Raw genomic sequence first — 19,363 nt, forward strand, 5'->3', positions numbered from 1 at the left:
GATTGTCACACCCCTCATTTTTAGTTAAAGTCAAGAGTCGAATTTTCAAAGTCAAATAGGGATTTAAATGAAATAAATAATTTTATTGGGATTTAATTGACCAAATTATTTTATTGGGGTTTATTTTAAAAATTGTCAATATTTTAAGGTTTAAGATGGATACAATTTAATTTTTGGAGATTTACTTATATATTATTGAAAGTAAAGTGGTTAGATTTTATATCCAATGGAAGTTAAGGATTTAATGTGATGTTATATGGAAGTGGAGGACTTAAATGCAAATGAGGGCATCGGTGGATTACAAGTGTCAAATGCTCAACTATTTTAGCCATTTTCAATTGATATATACCTACAAAAATCTGGAAACGGGGCAGAGAAGCTAGAAAAATCGAGAAGAAAGAAAGGAAAGAGAAAGGAAAGAGAGAGAGAAGAAAAGAAAGGAAAAGGAAAAAGAAAGGAAAAGGTAGGGTTGGATATTCCAATTTCATCTTCAATTTGACAAATTTCTTGGTATGTTTTATGCTTAATTTTTTTAGGGTTGTGATTTATTGGTTTAATTTTCAAATTGAAGGAAGGAATATGTTTGCAAGCCAATATTTTTGAATTGGGAAGGCTACTTACATTAAGGTGTGAAATACCAATTTCGGACAAAACCTGGAATTTTTATTCGGGTTTTTGAATGAATATAGTTAACAGGAATAATTGTAGAATGAAATACTCATTTGAAGGCATGAATTTATGGAGCAAGATGGACAATTAAATTGGTTAAATTATAATTATTAATTTTACTAGTTTGGAAGAAGGAATTGTTTTTATGTTTGGAGAGAAGATTATTTTAATGAAAGGACTAGAAGGTAGAATTAGTTCCAATTGTGAAGGAAATTAAAGAATATCTCCAAGTGTCGAGAAGTCGAGTATTTCGTAGTTAAAAGTAAGGATACTTGGTAGAGTGGTTGTTCAGTTAGTTATCTTGTATCACATTTCAGGAGATGACGAGAAGATTGAAATCATGATTAGTCCATAACTTGGTGAATCGATATAAAACTTATTTTTCATAAATGAATTAATTATTAAATTTATGTTAGATTAGAAAATTTATTATTTCATACAGTTGATTTGACAGCATGATTTTTAGAATAAATTGGATTTATATCAATTTTTTTAAAGTTAAATTCAGTTCAGTTAAATCATTTGATTAAAAAGTCATATGAATAATAAATATTCCAACATATTTAAAGTTATTTTAAAACCACCAAAAAGTACACAGGTGATTTTATCTTAGCCTACACTAATATGAATGTGTTTCCACAGTGTATGACCAGTTATGGTGATTTTATCCGCTCTACATTGGTGTGAATGTGTTTCCACAATGCATGACAAGTTATGGTGATTTTACCCGTTTTACACTATTGTGATTGTGTTTACATAGTGTATGACCAGAATTACAGAATTTCAGCTCTGCGAGCGTATGACTAGAATTACAGAATTCCAAAATTCCATAATTGAATTGTTTTGTCATGTCTATCGATGCAAATTGATACATGAGTATAGTTATTTCGGGTACCTTTTTGGTGTGATTTTTAGTATTTCTACAGCTTATCAGATTTCAGATTATAAAATTCAGTTAATTCAATTTTCAGAATAAAGCTTTTAGCTTATAATATTGAGCAACAACAATATTTCATAGATTTCATGAATATCAGGTTAATTATGTCATTATACATTACAGTTGCTTATCCAGAATTAAGAACAAAGAATTTTATAATACATTCATATTTAGTTTTAAAAGTGTCACCAGATTTTAGAATTTCTCAAAGTTTTAATAGAGTTAGAATTTTCAGAATATATACATAAAATAAAAATATGTTTATTTGAAAATTATCCACTCACTAAGTTATAAGCTTATACATCTTTTCACCATTTTCTTTATCAGATAGCAGTCGAATTGAGCGAAAATTATCCACTCACTAAGTTATAAGCTTATACATCTTTTCACCATTTTCTTTATCAGATAGCAGTCGAATTGAGCAGCTTTTGAGCCTATTAAACCACCGAATTGTGCCATGCTTCGTAGGTTGACATCCTTTATCATATTATACAGTATGTGTTCTTTCGAGGTGTATGTATCTTAAATTAGAAAAATTCATCTGGGCTCATTACATATTTGACGTATTTGGTGTATTTGAGGACTGTTGGTTGTAAAGCAAATAAATATTGATGGCCAGTATTTTGTTTGAATAGTTTGTATTTTGAGGACTGGCGTATCCTGTATTATATTATAGGTATTGAATTGAGGAAACTTGGTTATTGTCCAGGTGGTTTTAGTTCATATTTTAGGGGGGACTCTGTCAAAATTTTGTTAAAAATATTTTTCAATCAAGCAAGTCAAGTTGTCTTGGTGGTGGGTCCGGCGTTTAGCTGGTATCTACCATCGACGCACGACGCGCGTCGGATCTACTAGGATGATTCGGATGGTTCGTGTCAGTATACCCCGCCACATCTTTTCCATGCAGCACAAATTCCCAGCCACATGTTTCTGCAAAAATCAATACATGTGCTGAAGCAATTTTTTTCTTGTTTGTTTGAGTAATTGTGTATCAATGTTTTTGTATTTGTTTATGTAATTAAGCAAGTCCTATGCATAACTTCAAGTTGTATTCTTATGCACAAATTTTTATTTTATTTGCACTGCATGGTACACTTTTACTTTAATCCACCATAAATGATTTATTCTTTTGCATGGGCTCGTCAATTCGCCAAATCTCAATTCACATAAACGAAGTTTACGTTATTAATTTTTCTTTTTCACTCAATTCACTTTAACGAATTCAAGCCAATAATTTACGTGTGATAATAGATTAATTAATATTATTATTATGTTGTGCAATTACTGAATGTTTCATAATTTTTTTTTTTATATATTTAGCAATAAAATATCAATTATTGAATTCATTTTTAATTGTTGTTACTCTTAAAGTAGCACAATATTATAATTAATATTCCTGAAAAAATATTACTTGCTCCTGAAGAGCATAAATTATATTTTTTAATATTCCAAAAGAATATTAACGTATAGATATTGAAGAAATAATAATAAAATACGTACTCTTGAAGTAGCATATGTTTCGTAGAACATATTATTTTAGTGTTTATCCTTGAAGGAAAACACGTAACTTATGTTGACTACTTGATTAATTATTATATGATGTTTAATCATATTTTTTGAAACTAGTTATATTTTCTCTTGCTTTATTGTGTAGTTAATTAAATGGCAAACATCACAAAACTTAAGTTTGTTGCACTTGACATCTCTGACAAAAATTATTTATCATGGGTACTCGATACTGATATCCATCTTATCTTAAAAGGTTTGGGAGAGACAATAAAAGAAGAAAACAAAGAATCCCTACAGGATCGTGCAAAAGCACTTATATTCCTTCGCCATCATCTTCACGATGGACTAAAAATTGAATATCTCACTAAGAAAGATCCACAGGTTCTTTAAAAAAATTAACTGAAAGATTTGATCATCAAAGGACTATAGTTCTTCCCAAAACCCGTTATGAGTGCATGCACCTTCATTTGCATGATTTCAAAACTGTTAGTGAGTAATATGTTCAAAATTAACATTGTGTGGAGAAAAAAATCATTGATGAAGATATGTTGGAGAAAACTTTTTCCACTTTTCATGCCTCGAAAGTGCTCCTGCAGTGGCAATATCGCGAGCGTAGTTTCAAAAAGTACTCAGAACTCATATCTTGCCTACTTGTTGCTAAACAGAATAATGAACCGTTGATGAAAAATCATGAGTTACGTCCAACTAATGCTGTACCTTACCTGAAGCAAATGGTACTGCATTGCCTGAACAAATGCAATATCAAGACAATGACATGGACGTGGACGTGAACGTGGACATGGATTTGGACGTGGACGCGGACATGCACACTGAGTAAACCATAGACGAAATAATCAACAACAAGGTAACAATTTCAAAAGGCAAAAAGTAAATGAAAGTAGTACATCTAAAAAAGTAAATGAAGAAAGTTGTTTTAGATGTGGAATGAAAGAACATTGTTTTAGATGTGAAATGATTTGGGATTATTTTATTCTCAAAAGTCAGGATCTTCTTTAGTGGAATATGTAGATGAAAGTTATCTATCTGACCCACATAAAGCTAAATTACAAATAGGTTATGTGTTTACACGTGGAGGAACAGCTCTATCATGGAAATTTGTGAAGCAATCCTTGACAGTTACATCTTCAAATCATTTTGAAATTATTGCAATCCATGAAACAGGCCGAGATGTGTATGGTTGAGAAACATAACCCATCATATCCAAGCATTAAGCGGATTAATTTCAACAAAGGATAGTCCAACAATTTTCTATGAAGATAATGCAACTTGTATTGCACAACTCAGAGGATGCTATATCAAAAGTGTCAGGACGAAGCATATTCCTCCAAAATTCTTACATACACACGAGCTTAAAAAGAATGGCTACATCGATATCTAGCAAGTTCGCTCAAGTGACAATGTGACCAATTTATTCATAAAAGCACTGCCAACATCTACATTCAAGAAATTAGTTCATGAGATTGGAATGCGTTGACTCAAAGATTTCAGTGATCAACATCAGGTGGGTAGTTGTACACTTTTTCCTTAGTTTAGGTTTTGTCTCACTGGATTTTCCTAGTAAGGTTTTAATGAGACATCATTTATTTTTAGTACTCCAAAATAACTGTACTCTTTTTCTTTCGTTTGATTTTTTCCCATTGAAATTTCATCAAACAAGGTTTTAACGATGCAAATATTTTGTAATGTGTCATTCAAGGGGGAGTGTTGTAAAATGAAAGTTTATTAGGATTTAGAGTGAATGACAATTATACTCCTGCAGCCCTAGAAATAATTACTGTTTTATTTTTGATTTTATCCTATAAATATAAGGGTTTGGCCTTTAATAAAATACACACAAATCTATTGACTTCTCTCTACTATCTTCTCTTTTCTTTACTTTTATAACAAAAATAATAATTAACACTTGTATTTTGGAAATGAAGAGGGGGAAAAATCTTGTAAAGCCCAATTAAAGCCATGTACATCCAACGATAACCCGGCCCGTTTAAGTCTTAATCACTGAGCAGCAGGGGACAAGCGGCAAGGGTTTTCTCCTTCTGTATCACACTAAAAATTGGGAACATTTCACTGTGAAGGAGGCAAAATGCAGTGATTTCTACTCAACTTCTGCATCTCCAAAATTGGAAGGTAGTATCGGGTTTTATTAGTGTGCAAACGGGCTTTATATGTTGAAATTACACCCAACCTGATTGTTGTTAATGTTATAATTTCAACTCCTTATAATTCATTTATTTTTCCAAAATTGTTGTTGGTAATCTTCCTCTCTAGCAACAGCGATTTTCTCGACAACATTTCTCTTGAATTTTTGATGCGGTTGTTTATGGTTTTCTTCCCTCCTTAAAAACTGGCCGCCTGTCGAAGTATAATAGGTGAAATATCCCTGTTAAATGTACATGGTGCTTTTATCTCATGTACTATTTTACATAATCGATTATATATCTTAATTGTGTTAAAAACGTTGTACAGGATTAAGTATTTGGTTCGGTATAAAGTGAAAAGGCGAATAGCGATAAGAAACAGAAAATGTCTGGAAAAGCGGAGGTGAAACAACTTGAGGAATGCTCTGTTTCAAAGTAAGTTTTCATTTGTAATCCCTTTTTTCCTAGCATTATTCTGCATCATACATGTATTTTTACTTTTGAGAAACCAATTGTATCTAAATAAAAAATAAACGATTTTAGTAGGTTTGTTCTAACTTCCCACTTAAGTTTATGCCTTATCAAATTAAGTTCAAGTAATTTATTGTTCAAGAAAGCATTTGGCAACTGCCTATATACACGGGTCATGCCTATCTATTGAACAATCCACTAAAATAAACCAGATTACAAACACAATTGAGGACTTGTACAAAAGTAAAAACCCAATAGGAAGTATTTCTATTTAAAAGACTTTTGAGATAAACATGGTAAGTTGATAGGTAGTTTTTCACAAGTCATTTTAGCTCATATCTTTTGAAGATACCCAAAAATCTTGGTTATAAAGGTAAGTATGCGATCTTAGTTTTCTTCTGTTCATATTATACCTTTCTTTGTGGCTGCTATGACTTAATCTTGTGCATCCAAAGCTTCCTAGACCAATCCGTACATCATGTAATAATATACCAAAAAAAGACTTGTTGCCCGAGTTCTTGCTAATTTTCTATGCCTCTAAAAGTACATCGCATTTCATATGAGAATGTGCAGGATATGATGCATTTTCGTAGGAAAAGGGTAAATTCCTGCACATCCCATATTTAAAGCTTCTTTTCTATTGATTCTTTTAATAAATAAATAAAATAAAAGAAGAAATGACCCTTTTTTTGAAGTTTATTTAATTTATTTGTATCTTTCTATGAACCCATTTTGTAGAGTACAATATATAACTTGTCAAAAGAAAACAGAGAGCAGGACTTACGGTTCTTTGTAAGTAATCAAAGTCTCAGGCATTAGGGAGAGAGAAACTTTGGTGAATATTTTGATATTATATGCTTCACTTAAATAGTTAAAATCATATTCCATATTTTCTTAAAATGTTTGCCAACTTGAGAAGTGGTGAAAAAGAAACAAAGTTGTCAATGTTTGTGGACCTAGCTTGATTTGTTATTTGTTTAATGCAGTCCAGCTATATTGGCCACAACCAGCTTGTTCTTATCTTACTTTAACTTGAAAATAATGTATTAAAAATCACAATCCACGCTGATGAGCATGTACACTAAGTAAGAAGATTGGCTGTGTACTGCTACATTAGTTTAGTGGGTGAAGTTCTCATTAATGTTTATCCCCAATATTGAATGCTTCCTCGTAATGTTGAAGTCTCTTATGTTTACTGTTGTTCTGAACTTAATATTTGTAAATTTCTTCAGTGCACTAGGCACATGGGTCTTTTCGGTAGCTGGAGCTTTGCTTGCAATCCCGGTGGGAATAAAGCGAAAATCTTTGGCACCCCTTGTATTCTTCGGCACAACTGGTACAATGCTTGATATAATCATGGGAATCAGTGCCTGTGAAAGAGAACATGCAGAACGTCAAATGAAGCTCTTGGAAGCTCAAAATGCGGCAGCAGCTGATACTGAATCAGAATCTTAAAACATGTGCAGTTATTTTGCACTCTCTTAATCTGTCTCGACTAGTGTTGCCATCCAAGAATAAAAAGCTGGTGACTAGGCTTTTTGAAAAATCTTACCGTTTGATTTGTGCTGTAGGTTTCCATTTAAAAGTTCAATAATGTGGTTTGTTATTTGTGTTAATTGTCTTCACATTTCTCTCTGGTATGTCTTATATTTCTGTTGTGTTATGTAATTGTCGTTTTCTGCTACATCCACATACGTGCACAGGCTAGGTGGCCATGGAAGTTGAAACCTTAGTAGAGGCTAAAATCATTGTGCAAGTCATTGTGATATTTGTGCGATTATGGTTGATTCAACTTCGTGGATACCTCTAGAGACAAAAATAATGGGGCGAGTGAGTGCTTGCGTGCGATTCAACTTCAAATTGGGCTAGTTAATGGAGTTCAAAAATTATCTCTCGGTAGGCAGAACTTATTGGACTAGGATAGAAACAATTCGACTAAGTTTTTGAGAACCAATGGAATTCTGATAAACGGAACTACTTGTCCCAAATGGAAAAATGTAATTGTGGAATTGAACTGAACCATAATTTACAAGGATTAAGCTATTTGTACATTCTACCTTACGCCTCTCTTGATAGATTGTTTATGTGACAATTTTCTAATGGCTAGATCAACTTTGTTAGATGTGGAAAATGATGTGAGATCGTGTAAAGTGTAAATTCTATTAATCAGGGTGTAAATTAGAGTGTACATGTAGCGATGAGAAAAAAGGGACACTAGAAATTTTGCTTTCAAATGAGTAATTCTTCTGTGTGGTTCGTGGGTTGCAATAGTCCTCATTGTTAAAAGTGAAAATTACACAAAACTAGGAATTTAAACATCACAATTCAAAAATCAGGGCTAAAGTTTCATTATGCAAAAATTAGGTATTGATTTAATAATTTAAATATTAAATATTTCATCCAATTCAATTTCCAAACCCTAATTTTACCTTTTCTCTCTCAACCATCTTTCTTATCTTTCTATACTCTCCCTTCTGTCTATCAAAAAACACCACTGTCGCATTGTCAGTGGCGATTCACAATGGCGGCGATTCGTAACACGTGATGCTATGAAGCAACCTCATCGATAGCTATCCTATTTGTTCTCTTTTCTTCTCTGAAGCAAATCTCACTTGGTGGCTCCAATCGTTCTTCGATCTCCTCGTGTTCGTGATGTTGTAGTCCTTGGCCCCGACTGATGCCGACGTTGGAGGTGGGTTGGGGTTTTTTCTTTCTCTTTTCGATTTGAGGAGGTTGCGGTGAATCGTAAATATGGGCAGTAGTATCGTACAATGGTGTGTTGGCGATGGCGACGATATGGGGATTATTTGGTAGAACTAGGTTGATTGGAGATGTAGGTGGCATGATGGTTGATTGAACTGGTGGTTGTCGTCACAAGAAGAGGTTAGTCGTGTTGGCAGTGGAAATGGTGGTGAGGTTGTGAGTTGGGCATTGTTGGTGTGTTTGGTGGTGGCAATCGTGATGGTTTCTGGCTGTGGTGGTTGGTGGTTGTGCTACTGTGCAAGCAATAGTGTGGTGGTCAGCTTTTTTTTTTTGGCCGGTGCTTGTTTGTAGTCGTGGTGGTGTCGTGCAGGATGATGGCAATGTTTGTTAGTATGGTGCAGGCGACGATGGTGGTGGTGGTTTTTGTTGTATTGTAGGTAGCGAAGGCGGTGTTCATTTTGTTGATGGTGGTGGTGCGATATGCACGCGATGGTGTGTTTGTTGTGGTGGTGCGGTGCAAGCAACGATTGTGTGGTGGTGATTTGTGACCAAGATTGGTGCTGGATCGGGACCGGTGATGGAGTGTTTGGTACATATGACCAATTATTTGGACTAAATATTAATCTGTGACCTTAAAATTCGATAATATGTTACTAATAAATTTGAAAATATGTGACTCATGGATAAATCGTGACCAGTAATTTGAATGATTTGCGACCTATAAATTTTTTATTTGCAACCTCCAAAATTTTTAATTTGTGACCACGAAATAATCAGTGATCAATTAATTTTATGATATATGACCAGTAAATAAATTGGTGACCCATAATTATGAATTTGTGACAATTAATTTTATAACTGTGACTTTATTATATTTATTTAATAAACATTTTTAATTAATTAAATAAAAAACTGATATTTGCATTAATTAAACTTAACACCTAAGTTTTTACTTGTGCATGGTTAAAACCTGGTTTGTGAATTTTTTCCTTTGAGATTCTCACTAAATTTGGATCCAAGAGACGAAGAAGAAATAGTGAAATACAACAATGGCAGAGGAGGTGGTGCAGGACAAGGTATGGCTTGCTATTTCGGGTTATGGTGTTGGTCTGCGATGTGTGCCGATTTATTCTGTGGTGACCTTCTGTAACTAAGTCTATGTTAATTGTGGTTAGGTTTGACCAAGCTTGTGTTAATTGTGGCCATCTGTGACTATACGTGTAATGAAATTAGTCTGCGGTGTGTGCAAATTTATTTGTGGTGGCCTTCTATGACCAAGTTTGTGTTAAATGTGATCGGTTGTGGCCAATTTTATGTTAAATGTGACCAGTTGTGATATGGTTACGTATCGTCACAGTTAAAATTAATCTAATCACGAATAGTCACAATGAAAACGAACTTGATCACAGCTAGTTACAAATAACATAGGCTAGTGTCTTGATTACATACAGTCACAAATTAGATAGACTTGGTCACCAACGCTCACATAAAGATAAATTTGGTCACAGTTAGTCACAAATAACATGAGTATGGTCACAAACAATAAATCTTATTACAGATAACAAGTTAATCACAAATTTGATCACGTACAACGCGCCACTATTACCACCACACAATGTCCTAAACATTGCTACTACCACCACACAGATTAACTCCAATCTACTATTATCCATAATCCAATTTTTAATTGAACGATTGACTACTTATAAATGACTTCAAGTAAAGAATATTGGCAACTATCTGTTAATTTATTTTGACATTAATATTAGAGTTTAAATTCTCTTCCAACACCATAATTATACTAAATTAATTAAATATATGGGTTCTTTCTCTTTTTTATGATTAATTTACCAACCATTGGTTTTTAACATCATTCCAAACTATTGATTTTCTTATTTTATTTGAAACAATATTGTCTTTTTCTAACCCCTTCAAAATCTTAATTTCTTAATTGAATCCTAAACTCCATTGTTGAACTCTATCATTAGGGAAAGAGAAAAATACATAACTCTTACATATGAGAATTACATTTCGAAATTAACAAACTTGTCAAATTATTTCAAAATTCAGGTCTTAATTCCAATTAATAATACATAATTAATTGGATTAAATTAAGAAAAAAATTAGCAGATTTCATTAAGAAAAAAATTAGACCTATTGAATATTTAAGTTTTAATTTTGATAAATAAGTGATTAAAAATTTTGTTAAATAAGACATTTAGGAATTTAATTAATCCAAAATTTTAGAATTTTATTTTTTCTTATTGTTATAAATTTATGATAATATTCTCAAAATTATGGTAATTTGAATGATATTTTTTAAATTGCGATATAGTCAGAGCAAATCGCTCACTTGATTTGTATTAAGAAAAAGACAATTATTCTCTTTCCATTTACACGGTTGGAGGGCTGCAAATTTGTAATCACAGTTCTGCAATATAGAAGGGATGCGACTCACATGAGTCATGTAATTGCATCTTAGTGAACATCCCATCAAATATCATAACGGCCACAATTGGCAATAATTTACATCTACATGAGCAATTGTCACATGAATTATTGCAATTATATGAGATAGTAGTAATCTGAGTCACAATTGTTTGTTACATACCATGTGAGCTCATGCCATATAAATTGACCACACTTATACGATATAGAATGAGACAGAGTCACAATTGTTTTTTGCTAAACATTACATTCAAAATCGCAAGACCAAACTTTTATTTATAATTTTGAAGTTATAAAAATCAATATTAGGTGAGACAATTTCGTAACGTGTTTCTACTTTAAGCTTCTTCCTTTTTTCCTTTCTTTTTTTTTATTCTTTTTTTGACTAAATTTATCTTATAGAATTTTGAAATTTCTTAGAAAAGGCTAGAAAATTTTCATACCGGGCTTCAACTTTAATCTTTCAAAGTAAAATTCTCTTATAGAATCTTGAAATCTTAAAAGGTATATAATTCACAAAGGAGAGTTTCTTTATTCCAAAAAATGTATAGTTTTGGAAGGGCACATTATGCAGCCAATTACCATAGAATATATATATATATATATATATATATGACATATTGTCAATTCATACGTATGCACACACACAATAGAAAAAGAAAAAGAATTGGGATAGTATGGTTCACATGATCTTGCCTCTTCATCACCCAACACATTTCAAGATTCATATCCCTCGAATCCATTGCACTTTTGCCCATCCTTAATATCTCCCATAACCTAATCCAAAATGAATAAACAAACAAACAAAATTGGTCTAACCTTAGCTGGCTCAGCTTGCCTGCATTGAATGCATTCAAGTACCTATGGTACTTGCCATTGTACTTGTTCACACCATGTCCTCTCCTCATATAAAAAAATATACCCTTATAATTTGTTTAATAAAATTTTTTGGGAGGGATGCATCTTACTGAGACGTATGCACTTGGACAATTTGATTGGTAGATTTGGATGACAAATACTTCTTGTGTACGTGTAAATATATGAATTTTAAGCTTTAGGATGTCGAATGGGACGACAAAGAGAGCTACAGAAAACTTGGATATTATACTGAATGCAATGGTAAAATTTTCAAACCATGAACTTATTGATCCACCTTATAGGGAGAAAATCTCTACGCTAATCAAGCAATGATCTTTTCTATAGGAAAAAATCAATTAGGTTGCTTGAATTTTTAGCCCATGTTTGGTTTAGCTAAAAATCAAAGTTTTAGTAAATTTTAATAAAAGTTATATGATTGAAAAGTTTATAAAAATTATGAATCCCATTAAATGTGTGGTTTAAAATGAGTAAAGAAAATAAATTTTAGAAAATTGGGGCCAAACATGGGCTTAATGATGTAGCAAAGCTTTCTGCTCAGAATTCATATAAAATTCAACTTTTCTCACTATGAACAAGTATCAACTCGAGTTTTACATAAATCGACCTAGTTTTATCGAGGATCATATAGTCGTCTCAAAATAATATAAAAGTATATCTCTATGTGGAGGGAGAGAGAATTATCTTGTTTGGAGAAATGGTGATGGAAAAACATGATCTGCCATAATATGCATGACGAGATTGACCTTACAAGCATCTAGCCATTTTGGCTGGCGCAACAAGCCTTAATGCTACATACCCAAGTGTGTGTAAAAAAATATTGGGTTAAAAATATGTTGGTTTTTGGACTACAACTTTACAGAGTATTCATAAAAGTGGTCTGTGAATTTTTAGTTGTCAAATTTAGTCGCTCAACTTTGGAAGGGAACTCATTCCAAAAGTCATTGACTATACATCGTGTAGTTAACCCTGTTGAGCCCTCTGCACTCGTAGCTACGAGGAATGTTTTGGAAAAAGCTTAACAAACAGACAAGCCCCTGTGACAGGGTGCTTATTTGGTGCCCCCTTGAAGCCGGGGTGCCAAGTAGGCCCCTGCCACAGTAGCATTTCCCGAATGCTTTATACGTAGTATGTGAGATATTCTTTAGGTCAAGTCATGTTGTTATTTGACGTAACAGTCTCTATTTAAATTTATTGGGATGGAATTTCCTACAAAACAAGAAATACCAAATTTGTTAGAAAAATGCATGCGATTGACAGTGTTGCGGAAGCTCTTTTGAAAAATCTTTAAATCGGTGATTTTCGGGTTCAGTCCAACGTACCTTTCTTCAACCAACAACTAATCCAATCGGCTCCAAACCACAACCAATTGATTCACCTTGGTTGCTATTCAATCTTACCCACGTAGGACAAGAAACGATAATGATTTATGGCCACAAAGGCTAAGAGAAGACACCACAAAGGTATACTAAGAAAGAACTACCAATTGCACACGTTATACAAGCATTCTGGACACTTTTGGACACTTTTTTTCTCACGCAAAGGGGGCAGCCGGGATTCACTTTTTCTTCTCTCAAAATCACACAATCATCATTAGAAAGTGGCTATGCTTATAGCCAAATATATATTTTAGAGCTAGGCTTTAAGTTGGGCCAGTAAATGGTAAACGGGCCAAAATTCAAGCCATCCATAAGAAAATACAATTGGGTCGGGTGTAGCTCATGGACTTGATTGTTGGAGTTATTTCATTCATCGGCCTATGCCTATAAAATAATATTAACCCACGTTACCATCATAGCCCGAGATTTATTGGGTATCAAAAACCCAATAAATCTCCACCTTGATGCCCAATAAATCTGCAAGCAATCAAAACACACAGTTAACACTTGCATAATCAAGGTAGCCAATAAAATTTGATCACAGGCCTTACCTCGTGTTTCCAACTTGAAACACATATCATACTTGCTCCATGTACTCATTGGGGCTAAGGTCAAAAACATCCAAGTAGAAGCAAATATTTAAGAGTAAATAATCAAGAGCAAATACACATGCAATGACGATATATTATAGGATAACACACACAAATCTTTTCAAAAAACACGTTCAGATAGAACCATAGATTAACACCAAGTCAATCAAACCACGGTTAACCACATATGCAACGCATGCATAAATGACATTAAGAAAAGATCTCACCACACTTATCATATCCCATTCCATGTTGCTCATACCTCGAGAACACATATCTCTTCTCATCGCCCACCAAACTCACTAGACAGATCACTCAACTCATGTCTAACTGGCAAGTCACAATAAATCCTAAATCCATGGGATAATCCCCTATCTCCACATCACTTCTCACAACCTACGTGGATAATGGGTCTCCACCTAATAGAAGTGATAGAAGTGCCTCTCTCACACTCCACCTGATCAGGGTCTCTATCCAGATAAAGGATTTTAGACATTTGATCACATCTTCACTTGTGATCCAAATGTCACACTCCACATCCCCGGTACAAACCGCCATGTACTCCTAGGCATCTATACTCCACCTTACGAAAAGACACACAACACACTGTTAATGCATCCTAACCAACTATGCATGCAAGCAATTACATCTAGTAATCATAATGTCTCAAATTCATGCAAATGCACATATCAAACACATTAAAATGTAGTAGATAATCATGCAACAAAATTTAGACAATCACACACATGCAGAAAAGGATCACACACAGATGTATATGCAGTTACTAGGTTTACATTTAATAAATCTCACTGGGGTCATAACTCGACCCCTCAACCAAATTTGTCTCACCTCTAATTTTACCCTTCAACTTATTTTTCTTCTTGGGACAGTCCCGAATAAAGTGTCTAGACTTACCACAACTATAACACCTTTTACCACTAGACTTCTCTCGACCCTTACCCTTCTTCTTACTACCCTCATCACTCGATTCACTACTCGAATCACTACCGTCTTGAGTTCTACCCAAATTCATCTGCTTAAACTTCATCCTACTCCTCATCATCTGTAACTTGCCACTGCTCTTATCCTCTTTTTCAGCCTTAATCTCCATCTCCTTATTTTTAAGTGAGTTTATGACAATCTCGAGTGTTAAGGTGTCCCTACCGTACTTAATTACGTTCTTAACTTCCCTATATGAATCAGGCATGGAATTAAGCAGGATAATAGCCTTATACGTTTCAGATACCTCTTCATCACAATTAACGATGTCTTAACTAACTTATTAAAAACATCCAGATTATCATCAAGATCCTTTGAAGGATCCATTTTAAAGTTGAAAAATCGTTCAAGCAAGTACAATTTACTAGGAGTTGACTTAAGCAAATATAAGTCCTCCAACTTTTTCCAAAGTTGTTCTGTAGAATCCAGTTTTCCTACTTTTCTCAAAACAGTATCAGATAGGTGTAAAATAATTAAGTGTATGCAAGTTCATCATACTCTTCTTTTGTACTTCTGTTAAATTTGCAGGAAATTTGCCATCTATGACCTTTGAAACTTTTTGTTAAACTAAAATACCCTTCATCTTTTGTTGCCAAATTGAAAAATTTTCTTTCCCATTAAAAATTCCAACTTCAAAGTGTGAAGAAATTTTTAAGGAGAAAAAAAAACAACCAAGTCACAAATAGATCACACAAAGTAATCATAAGGTCGCAATATACATCATTCTAGATTCCCAGGATTTTGTAAGATTCACAATCTTAGATTAAGGGAATGTTCGAACGAGTCAAGTTCAGGTGTTCTAATTGGATAATTAATGCAAACACGAAGGTATATAAACAAAAAAAATTCAAATTTTCACGCAACAAGTCTCACATGGTAACTATATAACAGATAAGCACAAAATCAACTACTAACTTGCAATCAAAATTCAACACTTCAAAATAGAGTAAATAATTCATAAACTTTCTAGCACAAGTAATGGTTGCCAAGCAATGACAACCCTCAATCATAACGATTACCCCACATGATGATCTGTTAATGTTGAAATTTAAACTGAGTTAAGCCAATATACCATAGTAGACCTATCTGAGTCCGTAAATTATGAGAGTTGCGAATTTACTACTTTAGGACCACCAATATTCGTCCCAAAGTCTCTGGAAATTGCAGCAACAAAAAAATCACAATTAAGTACCAAACGCCCGAAAAACAACGCTGTCCAGATTTTATTGCGTACCCTGAAACAAAAAACTTTCAACATGAACAATGTCAGAAATAATATGAGGAACAGACTGCCTAAGAGACCGTCGCCAAAAAACTCTCCATTCACCCTCATGAGCCTATCGAAGCCTCTGCGCGTGATGTTCACGCGCCGCCGTTGTCCACATACACCTGACCGCCGTGACCGCCTCCACCTGCACGTTATACCAGTGGTCTCCGTTTCTTGAAACTCCTTCTGGATTAGTCAAAAAAACCAAAACAGGGGCTAATTTTTAACAATTTTTTGGACAGTTTTTCGGTCTGATTTCTGCTGCGTTTCTGCCGATCTTTTGGACGATTTCTAGTGGATTTCACGAGCCAAAACCTTCACCTTGAAGCTCTGATATCAATTGTTGCGAAAACTCTCTTGAAAGATTTTCAAATCGGTGATTTTCGGGTTCAGTCCAACGCACTTTCATCAACCAACAATCAATCCAATCGACTCCAAACCACAACCAATTGATTCACCTTGGTTGCTATTCAATCTTACCCACGTAGGACAAGAAAAGATGATAATTTATGGCCACAAAGGCTAAGAGAAGACACCACAAAGGTATACTATGAAAGAACCACCACTTGCACACGTTATACAAGCGTTCTGGACACCTTTTTTCCCACACAAAGAGGGGAAGTCAGGATTCACTTTTTCTTCTCTCAGAATCACACAATCATCTTTAGAAGGTGGCTAGGATTATAGCCAAATATATATTCTAGGGTTAGGCTTTAAGTTGGGCCATTAAAGGGTAAACGGGCCAAGATTCAAACCATCCATAAGAAAATACAATTGGGTCGGGTGTAACTCATTGACTTGGTTGTTGGAGTTATTTCATTCATCGGCCTATGCGTATAAAATAATATTAACCCACGTTAACATCATAAATCGGGATTTATTGGGTATCAAAAATCCAATAGACAGTATAACAATTAACAAGAATCATGCTGTCAAGCATGAGGCACCTGATATTATATCAAGTGCCACTATTTAATGAAAATGTAATAACGAAAATTAATTAATTGTTTAGTGTGTGTCCCCATTCGAGTCTTCCACGAAGGAGAGCGGTTGGTACGGATTGACCGACACTTCTTCTTAACCATGTTCATTCAAGATTCTTATTTAAAAAAAAAAAATGACATTCTCTTAATTTCTTCAAAAGATCTTTTATTCGTTAGTTAATATTTGTCATCTGAAATTATCATTTTGTTTGAAAGCTGATAAATTGTTCTTCTTCATATTCAAATTTTTAACCCCCTGTCAAAATTTATATAGAGGGAGAGAAAGAAAGAGAATGATTATAGAATTTAATTTACGATTTTTTGTGTATATATGAAGATGTAGCAGAAGGGCAAGAGGAAGAGGTCTAGAAAACAAAATGCACAAAGCGGAAAACTCGGGTCAATCAGAGGCCGAGTTATAATTGGAAAAAAAACTCAGGATTTCCAAACATCAACGAGGGACGCGGCCGTATATTTGATAGTTTTATTTTACTAATTGCATGTTTTGTATTGATTTTTAACTTCAAAAAATTAATTTTTTGACTATTATTTCTCTATTCAAGTCGTTATTTTCGACTTCTTCTCTTACAAATAGGATACTTCTTTTCTCTCAAACAGTCAAAAAATCAATTCTCAAAATCATTATCGAACAAGATCTAATACTAAACCGTCCTTGCTTAATGAAGGAAGTTTCTTTGACACTCGACCTGTCACCTTCAATCTCATCACTGAGGCTCGATTAGAAGGTGATGGCATTGTGGCTACAAAATAAATTCTAATGTCAAAAATTATTTTAACAGATTGTTTTGACTTTTTATTCATTGAACAAATTTTGTGAACTAGAATATAGCAATTAAGATTTTTTTTTTCCTTTTTAACAATGTAGTTTCTAAAATTTTTAATATTTTATTTATCAAAATTTATTTTAACGGATTGTTTTGAATTTTTATTCATTGAACAAATTTTGTTAACTAGAATATAGCAGTTAAGAATTTCCCCCCCCTTTTTTTTTACAATTTAGTTTCTAAAATTTTTAATATTTTATTTATCAAAAATTCTTTTAATGGATTGTTTTGAATTTGTATTCATTGAATAAATTTTGTTAACTAGAATATAGCAATTAAGAATTTTTATTTGTTTTAACAAGAGTCCAATAAAGTAGTTTCCAAAATTTTTAAAATTTTATTAACTTATTAAAATTAATTTTTATTGATTCAATGTAAGAGTTTAGAAAAAGAAGATAATAAATTTTATACATCTTATTTAAAAAAATATCTATATTTAGAAATGTAATAAACAAAACTCTATATAATGTAATATATAAACTTTAATTTGTTATTTCAATTAAGAATATTATTATCCGTTTACCTATTTATAATAGCATGGTTGTAAATTTTCTGCAGAAGATATATTTTGAAATATTATGTAAAATGTATTTTTTTACAAAATAAGGTATTAATTTAAAGTGTAATTACACCCTATATATTGAGTGCATTTTATAAATTTCCTTTAAAAAATGGTCACTATCAAGACAATTCATTTACTCGTGACAATTACAACTGTGTAGCTCACTCCAAGCTGTAGAGAAAACATTCATCTTCTAAGAACTTTTTCATGATATCATGTCTTTCAAGACAATTCATTTATTAATGGTCTTGTCAACCGTCTAGCACACTCATAAGTTCTCGAGAATATGGGGCTGTTTGGGCCCGATTTTTTCACCCAAAAAATTAATTTTTTGACCGTTATTTTACTATTCCAACTGTCATATTTGATTTCTTCCCTCCCAGGTGGACCTCACTTTTCTTTTAACGGTCAAAAAATCAATTCTCAAAATCACTCCCAAACAGGCTCTATATTTGTTTTTACAAGTTAGGGGGAAACTTGACATTTAACATGTAAAAATAGTCATTTTGCTAGTAGGTGGTTATATTGATACCACGATTTTTATTCGTTACTCAGCACTTTTAAATTGTTTTCCTATTAGCTAAAATACTCACAAGTAAATTGACTTAATAATCACTTAATTGAGCAATCATATATGTGTGTATTCTTTTTCTATATTTCATTATTAAGTACATGACAATATATAAAATATATAGATATATAGATAATGAGTATTGATTTCTTTGTTAAGTATCATATATTAATTGATTCAATGTCTTTAATTCTTTTTAAAAAAAAAAAAAAAAACTCCATCTTTGATAGTAAAACTTATAAATATTTAAAACAATTTATAATCTCAGATTGATTAACCTAATAAAGGAAAAATGATTTCACTTTATCCCTCGATTTTTCACAGTTATATATTCTCTATTTTTTACAACAATAATAAGCTTATTATTTTCATAATATTATTCTTCATTCTTTTGC

General features: G+C 32.9%; 1 protein-coding gene and 1 long non-coding RNA gene across 3 annotated transcripts; both read left to right on the forward strand.

Annotated features, from left to right (window-relative positions):
- Positions 1-462: 462 nt before the first annotated feature.
- LOC111402753 lies at positions 463-1,952 on the forward strand. Its single transcript, XR_002704351.1, has 3 exons — positions 463-627; positions 987-1,028; positions 1,934-1,952. It is a non-coding gene; the product is annotated as an uncharacterized LOC111402753 (long non-coding RNA).
- Positions 1,953-5,123: 3,171 nt separating this feature from the next.
- On the forward strand, positions 5,124-7,431 carry LOC111402037. 2 transcript variants are annotated; one of them, XM_023030070.1, is made up of 3 exons: positions 5,124-5,263; positions 5,603-5,709; positions 6,978-7,431. In XM_023030070.1, the coding sequence occupies exons 2-3, from the start codon at positions 5,660-5,662 to the stop codon at positions 7,198-7,200; spliced, it is 273 nt and encodes a 90-aa protein (XP_022885838.1). In that variant the 5' UTR covers positions 5,124-5,263; positions 5,603-5,659; the 3' UTR covers positions 7,201-7,431. The 2 variants fall into 2 exon arrangements, with proteins under 2 accessions (XP_022885838.1, XP_022885839.1); XM_023030071.1 differs by lacking the exon at positions 5,124-5,263 and adding an exon at positions 5,405-5,505.
- The last annotated feature ends 11,932 nt before the right edge of the window (positions 7,432-19,363 follow it).

This window comes from Olea europaea, chromosome 10 (genome assembly GCF_002742605.1).
Source record: "Olea europaea var. sylvestris chromosome 10, O_europaea_v1, whole genome shotgun sequence".
Lineage (NCBI taxonomy): Eukaryota > Viridiplantae > Streptophyta > Magnoliopsida > Lamiales > Oleaceae > Olea > Olea europaea.

Excerpts from the sequence above, each read along its gene's own strand:
- LOC111402037 (XM_023030070.1), top strand. The coding sequence starts at position 5,660 with ATGTCTGGAAAAGCGGAGGTGAAACAACTTGAGGAATGCTCTGTTTCA. Across the intron at positions 5,710-6,977 it reads GAGGAATGCTCTGTTTCAAA|TGCACTAGGCACATGGGTCT; the intron begins GTAAGTTTTCAT and ends AAATTTCTTCAG.